Source organism: Chionomys nivalis, chromosome X (genome assembly GCF_950005125.1).
Source record: "Chionomys nivalis chromosome X, mChiNiv1.1, whole genome shotgun sequence".
Lineage (NCBI taxonomy): Eukaryota > Metazoa > Chordata > Mammalia > Rodentia > Cricetidae > Chionomys > Chionomys nivalis.
The window spans coordinates 25,872,913-25,886,694 of NC_080112.1; the positions used below are offsets into that span (position 1 = coordinate 25,872,913).

General features: G+C 46.0%; 1 protein-coding gene across 5 annotated transcripts in view; it reads left to right on the plus strand.

Moving 5' to 3' along the window:
- The first annotated feature begins 3,034 nt into the window (after window positions 1-3,034).
- The window catches only part of Otud5 (OTU deubiquitinase 5), a 29,908-nt gene continuing 19,160 nt past the window's right edge, over window positions 3,035-13,782 (plus strand). For 3 of the 5 annotated variants that reach the window (XM_057759424.1, XM_057759425.1, XM_057759426.1), the window contains exon 1: window positions 3,035-4,374. In XM_057759424.1, coding sequence (XP_057615407.1) covers window positions 3,781-4,374 — 594 coding nt within the window. In that variant the 5' untranslated portion in view covers window positions 3,035-3,780. The remainder of the gene's footprint in view (window positions 4,375-13,782) is intronic. The other 2 variants (XM_057759427.1, XM_057759428.1) reach the window with 1 other exon arrangement.

Here is a 13,782-nt window from a genome sequence, read left to right on the forward strand (position 1 = left end):
GCCAGTAGTTTTTTATTTATTTATTTATTTATTTATTTATTTATTTATTTGGTTTTTCGAGACCGGGAACTAGCTCTTGTAGACCAGGCTAGTCTTGAACCCACAGAGATCCACCTGCCTCTGCCTCCCTAGTGCTGGGATTAAAGGCAGCACCACCACCCCCGGCCAGTAGTTTTTTAATCATCAAATATTTATTAACTGCCCATCATGTAGTAGCACTATGGTACAATGATGGGCAAAGAGGCATTACTATGTTTGATATACAGAGTTGAGCATGGAAGGCAGACGAAGTGGTGGAGCTAAGAGTGATGAATTATAGAGACATCGATGGCAAGGTAACCTAAACTGACTAGCATAGGATTTGTATGTATACAAGGAGTTGGAGTTAGGCAGGAGAGGAAAGGCTGAAAATGTGGGTGGAGGGCACAGTGTGTCCAATGATCTGGAGGCTAGAGAGTGAGCTCAATGCCTTTGGGGAACTGAAAGTAGTTCAGTCTAACTGGAAAGGAGGGTGCAAGGCTGAAGGGAGGGAAGTAGATAGTACAGGTTGCAAAAGGTCTTGCATAAGAGGGGGCCACTGAAGACTCAGAAACAGGGAAGTCATTAAGTTTCCATTTCAGAAGGATAATTTTGGCCATGAGGAAAAAGTTATGGAGAAAAAGTCTTGAGTGAAGGAGACTCCGTCAAGGACTTTTGTGATAGTCCATTTGGTAGGGGATGTTGGCTTGCCTATTTTGATAGCAGTAGAATTCAAAAGTTGTTGCTCAGGAAGCAGAGGCAGCCAGATCTCTGTGAGTTCGAGGCTAGCCTGGTCTACAGAGCAAATTCCAGGACAGTCTTCCAAAGCTACACAGAGAAACTCTGTCTCAAAACCAAACCAAACCAAACCAAACTAAAGAAAGTCATGAAATTCCAGGGATAGAATGAACAGGACTTGGAATTGACAGGCAAATGGGAATTGGAGAAGAGGAAGCTGTTAAATTTGACTCAGGTTTCTGGTTTGGGCAATAACTGGTGGAGGGGTCATTTTGATATTAAAGGACACATGAAAGCTATTACTACAGTGTCAGGTATATAGTTAAGTATTGGATGAAGGCTAGTCTAGTTTTAGGCGAGTAGTGTTGAGCAGATACCCTGTAGGCAATGGGATATATGTCCAAAGACAACCATAAGACAAGTCGGTATAATGTTCATCAGCATTGGGCAGAAATCCCTGAATACGGAAGTCCCAGGAGATATGAGTCTTCTCCTCCTGTGAAGTCTCAGGAACAGAAAACATCACTAGGACCCATATGTACCCATGTATTACTGATGCCTTTCGGAGAAAAGCTTCTGTTAAGGTTAGCATCTGAAGGGAGGAGGTTAGGTGGTCTTTCTGTTTCCTCCAAAATATTTTTTGTTGGAGACAGGGTCACCATGTAGTCCTGGCTAGCCTTGAACTCTCTCTCTTTAAAATTATTTTATATGTATTGGTGTTTTGTCTACATGTATGTGTTTGCATCACTAGCATGCCTACAGCAGGCTGAGGCAAAAAGAGGTTTTCAGATCCCTGGGACTGGAGTTTCAGATGGTTGTGAACCACCATGTGGGTGCTGCAAATTGAACCTGCTCTGGAAGAGCAAATGCGTGTTCTCTCTCTCTCTCTCTCTCTCTCTCTCTCTCTCTCTCTCTCTCTCTCTCTCTCTCCTCTCTCTTTCCTCTCTCTTCACTTTCTCTCTCCTCTCTCCCCCTCCCTCCGGTTTTTTCAGACTGGGTTTCTCTGTGTAACTTTGAGCTTTGGAGCCTGTCCTGGAACTAGCTTTTATAGACCAGACTGGCCTAGAACTCACAGAGATCTTCCTGCCTCTGCCTCTGAGTGCTGGGATTAAAGGCGTGTGCCACCACCACCTAGCTGAGGAAATACTCTTAACCACTTAGCTGTCTTTTTAGCCCCTGGCTTTGAGCTCTTGATTGTCCTGCCTGAACTTCCAGAACGATGATAGCCCATTGCTGATATTGCGCTTTGGATAGGAAATCCTTTTTTTTTTTTGGTTTTTCGAGACAGGGTTTCTCTGTAGCTTTGGAGCCTGTCCTGGAACTAGCTCTTGTAGACCAGGCTGGTCTCGAACTCACAGAGATCCGCCTGCCTCTGCCTCCCGAGTGCTGGGATTAAAGGCGTGCGCCACCACCGCTGGCTGGATAGGAAATCTTAAAAGAGACAATGATCTGCAAAAGTTTCATAATGATCTATGTGTGCCTAGAACCGAGGTTTTCCTTCTACGGAATCAAAATCCAGGATCCTTCTCCTGCATTACCATAGATTCTAATTTATGTAGCACTTACTGTACGCCATGCACAGAACCAGGCCATTTATTGGCATTAATTTTTTTTTTTTTTTGGTTTTTCGAGACAGGGTTTCTCTGTGGTTTTGGAGTCTGTCCTGGAACTAGCTCTTGTAGACCAGGCTGGTCTCGAACTCACAGAGATCCGCCTGCCTCTGCCTCCCGAGTGCTGGGATTAAAGGCGTGCGCCACCACCGCCCGGCTTGGCATTAATTTCTAACACAGAAACTATTGCTGTTTTACAGAGAACTAGAAATAGAGGATGGATCAGGTGTTAACTAACTTGCTCCAAATACTCAAACATTAAGGGCCACGCTAGTAGCGTTCTAGCTGCTCAATATCAAGGATTTTGCCAACACCACTGGGAGACACTAGCTGCTGACAGTGTTGATTTGTAAACTTTCTCTTTTCCTGAGTAAACTAGGATGGGGGGCGGTGCAAGTGGCGATAAAGGCTGTACCGCGCCTGCGCAATAGCCATGGGCTTGAGGAGGTCAACGTGAGGGTAAGAAGGCGGAGGGGACAGAGAAGGCGTGTCTTTCCGCCAAACACTATCCGTAGGGTGCATGCCTATCTAGCGGTTGGACGATCTGAAATGATGGGCAGAATCGTTAAGCCAATCACCGCAAGATTATGTTTGTTGTCAGGGTGACGCAGGTTGCCGCCTTTTCCGGTTTACAGGTGGGTAGTACCGGACGTGATGACAGAGGGGGTGATACGCTCTGGGAATGTTGATAGTTTCCAATGAGTGTGTTCTGAGTTCCAGATGGGCTCCTTGAGGAAACGAGGTGTACTGTTCGCGAGGCCCACCATTTCGTTTGTTTATAGTACCGCTGCTTGTGGGTTAGGACCTTGGAGGAAATAAAGAACAGAACGGAACCGACGAGAAAAGCTGGGAACAGGGCTACAGACTTTGAAATTTGAGACGGAGGACACGAGAGAGCGAGCGCTCATCCCTGATTGGCTCGTGCGTGTTGTCAAGGCTTTACGCAGCTTCTTCAATTGGTTGATGTGTGCCGTTGGGACCGCGGCGACGATTTTGCCCACGTACTTCCGAAAAAAGAGACCGGGTTGTGTCCCGCTGCGCGTGCGCGTAGCCCAGGAGGCCCCACCCGGTAGTTCAAGAACCTGTGTAGGGGCGGGGCGAAGAGGTGCTTGTTTTGGTTGTGTTTCCTTTGAAGCTGAATCCCGGAACAAGGTAGCAATAAGCTTGGCTGGACTTGGAGGGAGAAAAAGCTACGACAAGTTCGTCTCTGTACCATCCTATTGGACCTCACATCCGGGATCTCCTCCGGGTGTGACCTGCGTACGGCCTACGGTTCTTGAACCGGTGTGCCGGTCTCTTTATCCAGGCCTCGCTGTTCCCATCGTGCTTCGCGCACAACAGTAGCCCCCTCATCCGGGTTCTCTCCCGGCGTTCTCCGCGACTGGTTTGCTGTGGGGTACTTGGCGGTGCCGCCATGACTATTCTCCCCAAAAAGAAGCCGCCACCTCCCGACACTGACCCGGCCAACGAACCGCCGCCGCCCGGGCCGCTGCCCCCAGCGCCTCGGCGCGGTGGGGGTGTGGGCGTGGGCGGCGGCGGCACGGGCGTGGGTGGAGGAGAACGCGACCGTGACTCCGGCGTCGTGGGGGCTCGTCCCCGGGCTTCACCACCACCTCAGGGCCCACTACCGGGGCCGCCTGGTGCTCTTCATCGTTGGGCACTAGCCGTGCCGCCTGGTGCAGTGGCGGGCCCTCGGCCACAGCAGGCTTCTCCACCTCCTTGTGGGGGCCCTGGTGGCCCCGGCGGCGGTCCTGGTGACGCTCTTGGTGCGGCAACTGCGGGGGTGGGCGCGGCAGGGGTGGTGGTGGGCGTGGGTGGTGCTGTGGGCGTGGGCGGCTGCTGCTCGGGCCCGGGGCACAGCAAGCGGCGGCGTCAAGCTCCCGGCGTTGGCGCAGTTGGCGGGGGCAGTCCGGAGCGTGAAGAGGTCGGAGCAGGCTACAACAGTGAAGACGAATATGAAGCCGCCGCGGCACGAATCGAGGCCATGGATCCTGCCACTGTGGAACAGGTAAGGGCTGGAAGGTGAGAGCATGGGAGTCCGCCAGACTGAAAAGGACCTAAGGAAATGTTGTTTCAGATTGATCCAAGAAACTTAGGTCTTGTTGCTGAACCTGATCTGGTGGAGAAGGCATGATGAAACCTCATTCCCCCGCTTCAAAGACAGTATTAGGGGTCCTAAGTACGCTAAGATACTTCTAGATGAGAACTTGGAGCTCTTTTGCACCCCATACTTGTCAGTCCTGGTCCTGGGGTCTCATCTGCATGACTGATGGTTGAAAGGCCCCAGGAGTCACAGGTAGGTTGGAGATCTCAGGTTTTGCTAAGGGACTTTGGTTCAGTGACTTTAAGAGTGTCTTTTTTTTTTTTTTTTTTTTTTTTTTTTTTTTTTTTTGGACGAGTCTGTGATTTTTCTCTCCAAACAACTCAGACAAGGAAGTGTACTCAAAGATAAGGTCTAAGCATACCCAAGAAACCTAAAACTTTAAAGAATCTGACATTCTTCATGTAGGAAAGACCCTTTTCGCCTTTGCAGAGGTGACAGGTCTGTTGACCAGCCATGCCCGTGACCTCCTCGGGAGTGCTAAGCATCTATTGAAGGACCTAGACCACCTCCTTGTAGAATTGAGGGTTTAGAGTAAGCTCTCACCTGTAGGTAGTGATTTTCAAGGCATCCCTCCAGGGATGTAAAACTTCTTCCAGGAAATAAAGTTCTCTAACCCTTGGAGACAAAGGCTGAAACCAAAGCTAGGACCAGAGACTTCCTGTCTCATACCCTTTCTGAGTGACATTGGCTTGTATTTTCTATCAGTGGACTGATACCTGTGTCCTTGGAGACCAGGGTCCTAGATTTCTTCTAGGAGATGTGTTCTTTGCCTCCACCCCACCATTCAGCCATGGACCTGAGCCTTTCTTCAAATGAATGAGACTCAGAACTTTTGTTGATGTTGATGTAAAGACAAAGACCTCTTTGCTTATGGTCTGGGGTTTTACAGATTGGGCCTGTGGTCTCTTCAGGAGTGTGACACTTCTAGATGTTTCAGGCAAGAAGAGCTCTTCAGGACATGCTTTCATTCAGACTGGTGTCTTTGCTCTTGGGGGAGTCATATATTCCCCTAAGGATATATGTCTTACTGATTGAAATTCACTTCAGGGAGTCAACATCCCATCTTCCCCCCTTCAGTGAATCTAAAGACTTCTCTGATCCCCCAGGGGTTGAGCTGTTAATCTCACAGGGAAATAAAAACTCTCAAGTTACTAAACACAGATTAAGTTTCTTGGAAAAAAACCCCGAGGCTTCTCTCAGGAAGAGCTCCATCTCCCCTGGAGAACTCTCACCTATTGACTTTGCAGATGAGGTCCTAGAATCTCTGGGCCCTGTCCAATCCCTGCTTTGGAAACTCCAGCCTCAGGGCATGGACAGTTTGGAGACCCAGAGATGATGTCAGAGTTCTGCTTCTAAACCTGCCTTAAGGCCTGAGGCTTTCTTTTCTGTGAAGGATATAAGAGTTTTCTTAGGAACAGGAGCTTCATACATACTCCTAAAGACTCATTCTAGAGGTAATGTCTGAAGTTCCTGCTCAAAGAACTTGAGGTACTCTTCAGAGACAGGATGACATTTCCCACCAGGACTGAGTTGTGGCACTTTCTTTTGGGCATGATTATAAGGTCCCTGAGGAACAGGAACTTAGTCTCTTTCCAGGGGCTTTCAGCATCACATCTATTGTTTGAGGGATTGCTCTACTCCTTAGGTTCTAAGTATATTCTTCATAGGAGTCTTTTAGGAACATAAGATTCTCTTTGGGGGGAACTTGAGGCTCAGGGACATTGGCAGCTTGGGCCTCTTACCTCTGAAACATTTCCCTCAGGGACAAGAGATTCTTTGCCTTGGGGACTGAGGCCTGAGTCCTTGCTTAGGCATGCAGCTCTCCTCCCAACATCTCAGGTGATTCTTTCTCACCAAGGAGAGGATGTGAAGTCATCTTGAGTATGGCCAGAAGCTTCTTCCTTTGAACAGAGAGGACCTGGGTGTTCTTTTCATAACAGTTCTTTGCCCTCAGGTCAGAGCCTACAAGGTTGTCAGATCCTGGGCCCAGAAGCCTGAGGCATCCCTCAAACTGGTAGAGATTCTGACTCTATTTCATTTGTTGCTTCCTACTTCAATGGTCCTGAAAATTTCTCTCACATCCATTTTGTTTGTCACATTTTTTTTCTATTTTACAGGGAACAGAGTGTGGTCTCAAATTTACTGTTCTTGTTCCTTATCATTTCTGACGGAACAAATCATCTGGATTCACAGATGTCAGGTCTGGGAGTTATGAATCCCTGATTCTTGTAAAGTCTGTTTGCCCCTTACAGAGCTATACATTCTTTGTTCCAGGGACAGAGAAGGTATATTGTTTATGGAGATGCAAAAGGCAGTTTGCAGTTCTGCCCTTATATTTGTCCTCATAATATAAGTAAGATCTGATGGACTCCTAAAACCTACTCTTACCTATGACAGGGGAGAGGCTTTCTGTTCTGCTGTGGGACAAAGGGAAGATATAGCTCCTCCTTTTCTTGCTACCTTTCCTGGCCAAACTTTGAGCCTTTTGGGGATGAGAAGAAGGGAGAATGGTTCTGCTACCCTAATTAATCTTGGCCCACAACTGTTGCTGAAGATGTTTATAACTCAGGGGCTAGTTTGATACTGACAGAAGGGGATGATGATTAGTCTGGGTGGTGAATCTGGTTCCAGTTCTATGAATATGTATTCGTGTTCCCTTTAGGATTCTCCAGGTACCTGGGGTCAGGGTGCTGGGGAGATGATGCCAGAGGGTTCCTTTTGGCACGGTCACCTTACTGAAAGCCTGTCCACTGAAAACTGGCTTGTAAGCATCCCGACCTAGGAGAGACCTCACAGAGATCTTGGAGAAAGGGGCATATATGCTGAGATAGTGGAAGATGCTAGGCTTAGCAGTGTAGTCAGTGTGTGGAGCCTACTTCTCAGTCTGTATAGCTTCTGCTTCTCTCTGCAGTTTCCTTCCTTTCTCTCTTGCTCATGTGCTGATGCATTGCCAGTTAGCTTTGTTTTGGGGATTTCAAAGCCCCTTATACCTGAAGTTGATAGTGAATAATAAGTGTTCTTTGAAGAGGAGCTTCTTTTTCTTCCTTACTTCTTCCCCAATCATAGAGGTTTGATGAGTAGGATTTGGTATGAGGCTTAAGGATAATGGGTGGCAATGTTGTAGCCAGCTATGAAGTTCCACAGTTGTATGTGGAAAGAATTTGGGATTTGGAGCCGGGCAGGCTTGACTTCAAACTCTAGTGTTAACTGTTGAACTGGTTTTATGATTGTAGAACTCACATTTTAGGGCAAAAAAAATTCATGAGGGTTATTAGAATGTAAATATCTTAACCATCTTGGCTGGTTCTTTTTGCTCAGAGTGAATATTTTGCCCCAGTACCATCTTGTTTTCTTCCCAAGAGGCTTTGTCCGTCAATAGGATCCATCTCTTCACATTTAGAAGCTTGCCCACCTGGATTGGGTGGTTGGCTGGTAAGGAAGCAGCATATGGTCTCTGACCTGGCAACATGGATCTGAGTCCTTTTTCTATATTAAACTTTTCTGTGGTCTTTGCACAGTTCCCCTTTCAGGGTCTTTCATTCTTTCTTTCTCTCTCCATTTTTTTCTAGACAGGGTTTCTCTGGGTAGCTCTGGATGTCCTGGAACTCACTCTGTAAACCAGGCTGGCCTCCAGCTCAGAGCTCTGCCTGCCTTTGCCTCCTAGGTACTGAGATTAAAGGCATGCACTACCACACCCGGCTTGGATCTTGATTTCTCTACCTATTAAATAGGTAGTGGTGAGGAGAGTGGTTGGACTCATTGCTTTGAAGAAAGTTATAATCTTGCCTTTAATTTCCTGTTTTACACTCTTCTGTCCTTTATGGAATTTTATGTGGGAGCCTTGACTCTGCAGATGTTAACCTTTTAGAAGATGTGCTATAATGTTGCAGCCAGTGTTGAACTTCTTTCTTCCTGGTAGATGCTGTAGGTCCTTTGGTGGTTTTGTGTTTAACAGTTTTATTGTGATGAAACTCATGTACACAGTTTTCTGAATGTGATGGCTTATACCTATAATCCCATCATTTGGGAAACTGAGGCAAGACAATTGCCAAGAGTTTGACACCAGCCTGAGTTATAGTGTTGAGATGCTAAGATAGCCAAAATAAAAAGTGTACAGTTTAATGGTTTTCAAGAAATCCATAGAATCGTACTTCTGTAATCAGTCAGTTTTAGAATGTTTTTTTTAAATGTCATAGAACCCTTTATACCTTTTAACCCCTACCCCCAATTCCTTCATCTCTTTCCAGCCCCTGGCAACCCACTAATTTGTCTGGACTGATCAACTATTCTGACACAAGCAGAGCAGAATCATATAGTCCTTGTAATTTTCCTCTTTTTTTTTTTTATAGTTAGCCTGTATTCCAGGCACATACATGGGATAGCATATATCAGTACTTTGTTTTTATCACCAAATAATAGGATCTTGGGTTTTTTAGTCCCTCAGTGGTCCAGGAACAGGTTGGGGGGGTCTTTCTCTTTCTTCTATTTTGGTGGGCTTATGTGGGTCTTTAGAGAAGCAGTATGTCCGTGTTTCTCATTGGATAGATTGCCGGTATTTATTACCCCTGGAGCAGGGCCAGTGTTCCTGGGTGTTTCGGGTGAGGGGGTGGTGTTGGCTCCGAGCTTGCTGGGACAAAGCTGGGAGGCCTGGAATACTAAACACCTCTTGGCCATGGGCGCTGAGAAGACATCTGTCCAATGCCATTGCCATCCTTTTCCTGCACCCTTCCCCCTTTATTGGCAGCTCTTTTACCCACAGACTGGGTCAGCAACTTCCCAGGCTGAGAGGGAGGATTCCAGACCCCTACTGCTTTTTAATTTTAACCCTCTCTTTAGGTAGGTGGATGGTGCAGAATGGGAGCCATGCTATGCTGTCTCACAGCCACAAAGTTCTAGAGCTCACATACCAAAGGGTTACTACAAGGAGGATGTATTAATGTCCTGTGGCTGTTATGATAAATAACTGGACTGTGGCTTAGAACAACAGGTATCTTGTGCTTCAGTTTTGGTGGTCAGAAGTTTAAAATGGGTTTCACTAGGCCAAAATCAAGGTGTTGGTACTTACTGAGCATCCTCCAGGGGGTCTAGGAGAGAATCTAGACCTTTTCAGCTTCTGGTAACTGTATCACTCCAATCTCTGCCTCTGTCTTTACATTGCTTTCTCTATGTTTATGTGTGGTGGTTTTCTTTTCTGTATTAAATCTCCTCTCTCTGTAAAAACAGTTGTATTACTCTTCTGGTGACAAAAGCAACTTAAACTGGACAGTGGTGGCTCACACTTTTAATCCCAGCACTCAGGAGACAGGGACTGACAGTTCTCTGTGAGTTCAAGGCCAACCTGGTCTACAGAGTGAGTTCCAGGATATCCAGAGCTACACAGAGAAACCCTGTCTCAAAAACCAAAAAAAGAAAAAAAAACAAGGAAGGGAAGAGTTTATTGTTACTTACAGTTTGAGGGGATATAGTGAGTCTGGTGGCAGGAGTGTGGGGCAGCTGGTCTCATTGTGTCTGCAGTCAGGAAGCAGGGAGGGAGATGAGTGCTAGTATTCAGTTCACTTTCTCCTTTTCCCCTTTTATTCAGCATAGGACCCCAAGCCCATGAAATGATGTCATCCCTCGAAGGCACACCAAGATGTGTGTTTCCTAGGGAATTTTATTTGTTTTTTTTTTAAATATTTATTTATTTATTTATTTATTTATTTATTTGGGTTTTTCGAGGCAGGGTTTCTCTGTGGTTTTGGAGCCTGTCCTGGAACTAGCTCTTGTAGACCAGGCTGGTCTCGAACTCACAGAGATCCGCCTGCCTCTGCCTCCCAAGTGCTGGGATTAAAGGCGTGTGCCACCACCGCCCAGCTCCTAGGGCATTTTAAACTTCTTTGAATTGACAGTGAGGTACCCAAACCTGTTACTTTTAAATATTAATGTTTACTCTTATCTTGAGATGGCTATCAGGCATTGAGAACCAGAAGTAAAGCAATACAATGGCACTGAACAAACATTCCCATTCCAGAAGAGAGGAATAGGGATGTGTTAGCAAGGAAAGATTAGATGAAAGCAAGACTAAAACTCAGCAGGGAAAACACTAAACCCCGAGTTTATGCAGTTGATGACACCATATGTGTCCAACAAGCTTGGTAGTTGTACCCCTCAGCTCTGATGCTTTGGCTGTATGTAGCTCTATCTTGAGTCAACTTTACTCCATGTCTAAAGCTTTCCTTGGCTGATGTTTCTGGCATCTCCAATATACTTGAGGTCACCATTGCAAGTTGGCATCACCTCCATAACTTCATAAAATGGCCTCTTAGGGCCTTATTGCAGGAAATCTGACCCTGCCACACATTACCTGGTTTCATTGATTTTCTGAAACCTTGGTGCAAGACTGTATGTACACCTCTCTAGAGTGTTTTCTGCATTTTATGGTAGAGCAGCAGTTCTCAGTCTGTAGGTTCTGACCCCTTTAGGGGTCACATATCAGATATCCTGCATATCTGATTTATAACCATAGCAACATTACAGTTATGAAGTAGCATTGAAAATAATTTTATGGTTGGGGTCACCACAACATGAGGAACTGTATTAAAGAGTTGCAGCATTAGGAAGGTTGAGAACCACTGGTCTAGAAACTGCTTTTGGGCATTATCCTTTCTTTCTTTTTTTTTTTTTTTTTTCAAGACAGGGTTTCTCTGTGGTTTTGGAGCCTGTCCTGGAACTAGCTCTTGTAGACCAGGCTGGTCTCGTTTTTTGAATTTTCAAGACAGGGTTTCTCCATAGCTTTTGGTTCCTGTCCTGGAACTAGCTCTTGTAGACCAGGTTGGCCTCGAACTCACAGTGATCCGCCTGCCTCTGCCTCCCGAGTGCTGGGATTAAAGGCGTGCACCACCATCGCCCGGCTCAACTTGTTTTTTCTTTTTGCCCTTTTTATTCAGCCCAAGACTCCAGCCTATGTGGTCATGGTGGTGATGTAAACCTATGTGAGAACTTCCTGAAGGAGAGCATTGTCCAGTCCTTTTGCAAAGGACACTATCTCTAGATAGGGAGAGACTCTCTGCTCCAGGTTTGGCCTTGAACTTGTAAAGTTCAGGGTTTGTGACTTGATCTTTTCGGGTCAGGACGTCAATACTGATTAAACCTACTGATTGTTAACTATTTTCCAGCACTCCATTACTTCCTAAACATTTTCTTCCCAAAGTGGGAGAGTGATGGAAAGAGAGGTAGAAGTTAGAGCCCTAGCATTTTAAAATGGGTACTAAGGCCAGTGATTGCTTAGTGGTCCATCCTCTAGATGCAGGCCTAGATGCCATTTAGTTCTTTAGGACCCACACCCCACTTATGCAAAAGGACTGTCTGTTCAGGCTTCCTTTAGTTTAGGGACAAGCCAGAATTCCCCCAGGACTTGCTGCCAGGTGTGTGTCACTGCTCATGGCACATACTGTGTTGCTGCTATACTACTAGACTTTGCTAGTACCCAACCGTAGTTCCTTTCTGCCTTTGTAAGATGTGGATAATGCTTCCTGCCACTTGGGTTGTGGTGAGGACAATTGAATGAGGTCATCTTTGTATCTGGTACCTGACATGGGGCAAAGCACTCAGCTAATATGAGTTCATCCTTCCTGTCTTCCCTGCGTAGCTGCCTAGTCTTGCTTGTATCTTTGCTCTACTGTACACATTGCCAGGCTCTGAGCATCTCTGGTGCTTAGAGGCAGAAATGACTTTCTCATCCAGTTATCAGGCATTTCTGGAGGTTTTGGGGTATTAATACTTTTTTTTTTTTTAAAGATCTATTTATTTATCATATATACAGTGTTCTACCTGAAGGCCAGAAGAGGGCACCAGATCTCATTACAGATGGTTGTGAGCCATCATGTGGTTGCTGGGAATTGAACTCAGAACCTCTGGATGAGCAGCCAGTGCTCTTAACCACTGAGCCATCTCTCCAGCCCGGGGTATTAATACTTAAGTGCCAGCCTTAATGTCAGAGTAAGGTCTCTTTCCGTTTCATAAAAGCAAGGGAGTGTTCATCTGTTTTGCAGTGCCACTCATACTGTGTGTGGTCATTGTCTATTTCTCTGCCCTCCCCTAGTTTATCAAGACAGAGACAAATCTCTTTCATTTTTCAGTCCTCTCACTGTCCAGTGTATGGTGACTCATATTTTGGGAGATGATTAACTAGAAGCCCCCTTTCTCCCCTCATCCTTTTTTCTATCTTCCTCCCATATTTGGAAGGATGCTGTTTTCCCTCTTAACTCTCCCCTTTATCAGGTGTGGGGTTAGAGTTAGAAGTACCTCTTCTGGAAACCCCTTGATGGTCTAGGCTTTGTGGTTCTGGGAAATGGCTGACAGTGTGAACAAGGATGAATTTGGAGTAACTAGCTAGTGTACTAGTGCACAGACTCCAGGGTGGGAGGAGCACCTGGGCTACTGGAAGGTTGTGCATAAACAGGTGTGTTTGTGCTGCCCAGGGAAGCACATTAAAGACATAGGTACGTTTGTCATCTCTGCAAATGAAGCCACACCTTCCTGATGTGGTGGGACCTGAGGGTGAGGCTGGCTAGGTCTTCCCTTGTTTGTCCCTCTTCATTCTCTGTCAAGCCACCCACCTAAGACTTTCTGAGGGTATCTCCATTGTACATCATCTCTTTATGCTGGTCTCTTCCCTTTTATGTTTAGTAACCACTTCACCAGTATATGTTATTACAGAGCCTCTTTAGGTCCTGACTAAAGTCCTGAGTTCTTGACAGATGTGTCAAGTACATCAAATGCTTCCCATTTTTATAGCTGGTATGACAAGCTTAGGCAGCTTCCTACAACCAGGAAACAGTACAGTAATGAAGCTGGCTGAGTTGAAAACCAGGGCTTTTTTACAGATCGCGTTCCAGGACAGCCAGGACCTCACAGAGAACCCTGTTTCCAACAATCAATAAACAACAGAAGAAAACCAGGTCTTTAAACTTCCAGATACTGTGCCCACTCTGCCAGAGAGCTCTCCTGTTTTTTTATGGAATGGAGTATACCCATTGCCTGTAATGGGGTACAAAAATGGCCCTTTTAGCAGGGATCCTATAAGTTCCTCAGTAGAATAATGCCCCCTAGGAATAGGCTTCACATTCTGTTGTACAGCCCTGTTGCTGGGTCAGGCTGTCTGCTTCTGGCAACCAGCAGAGGGCGGGAGGAGCCTGAGAAAGATCTGCTTCTGCTTCATTTTGAAATGGAAATGTCTTAAGCTGTCAAGGTCATTACTATTATTTTAATTTGGAAGTATGAGTTTGTATAGGTTCACTTAACCAAACCTTTGGGATCAAATGTAATTTTGAA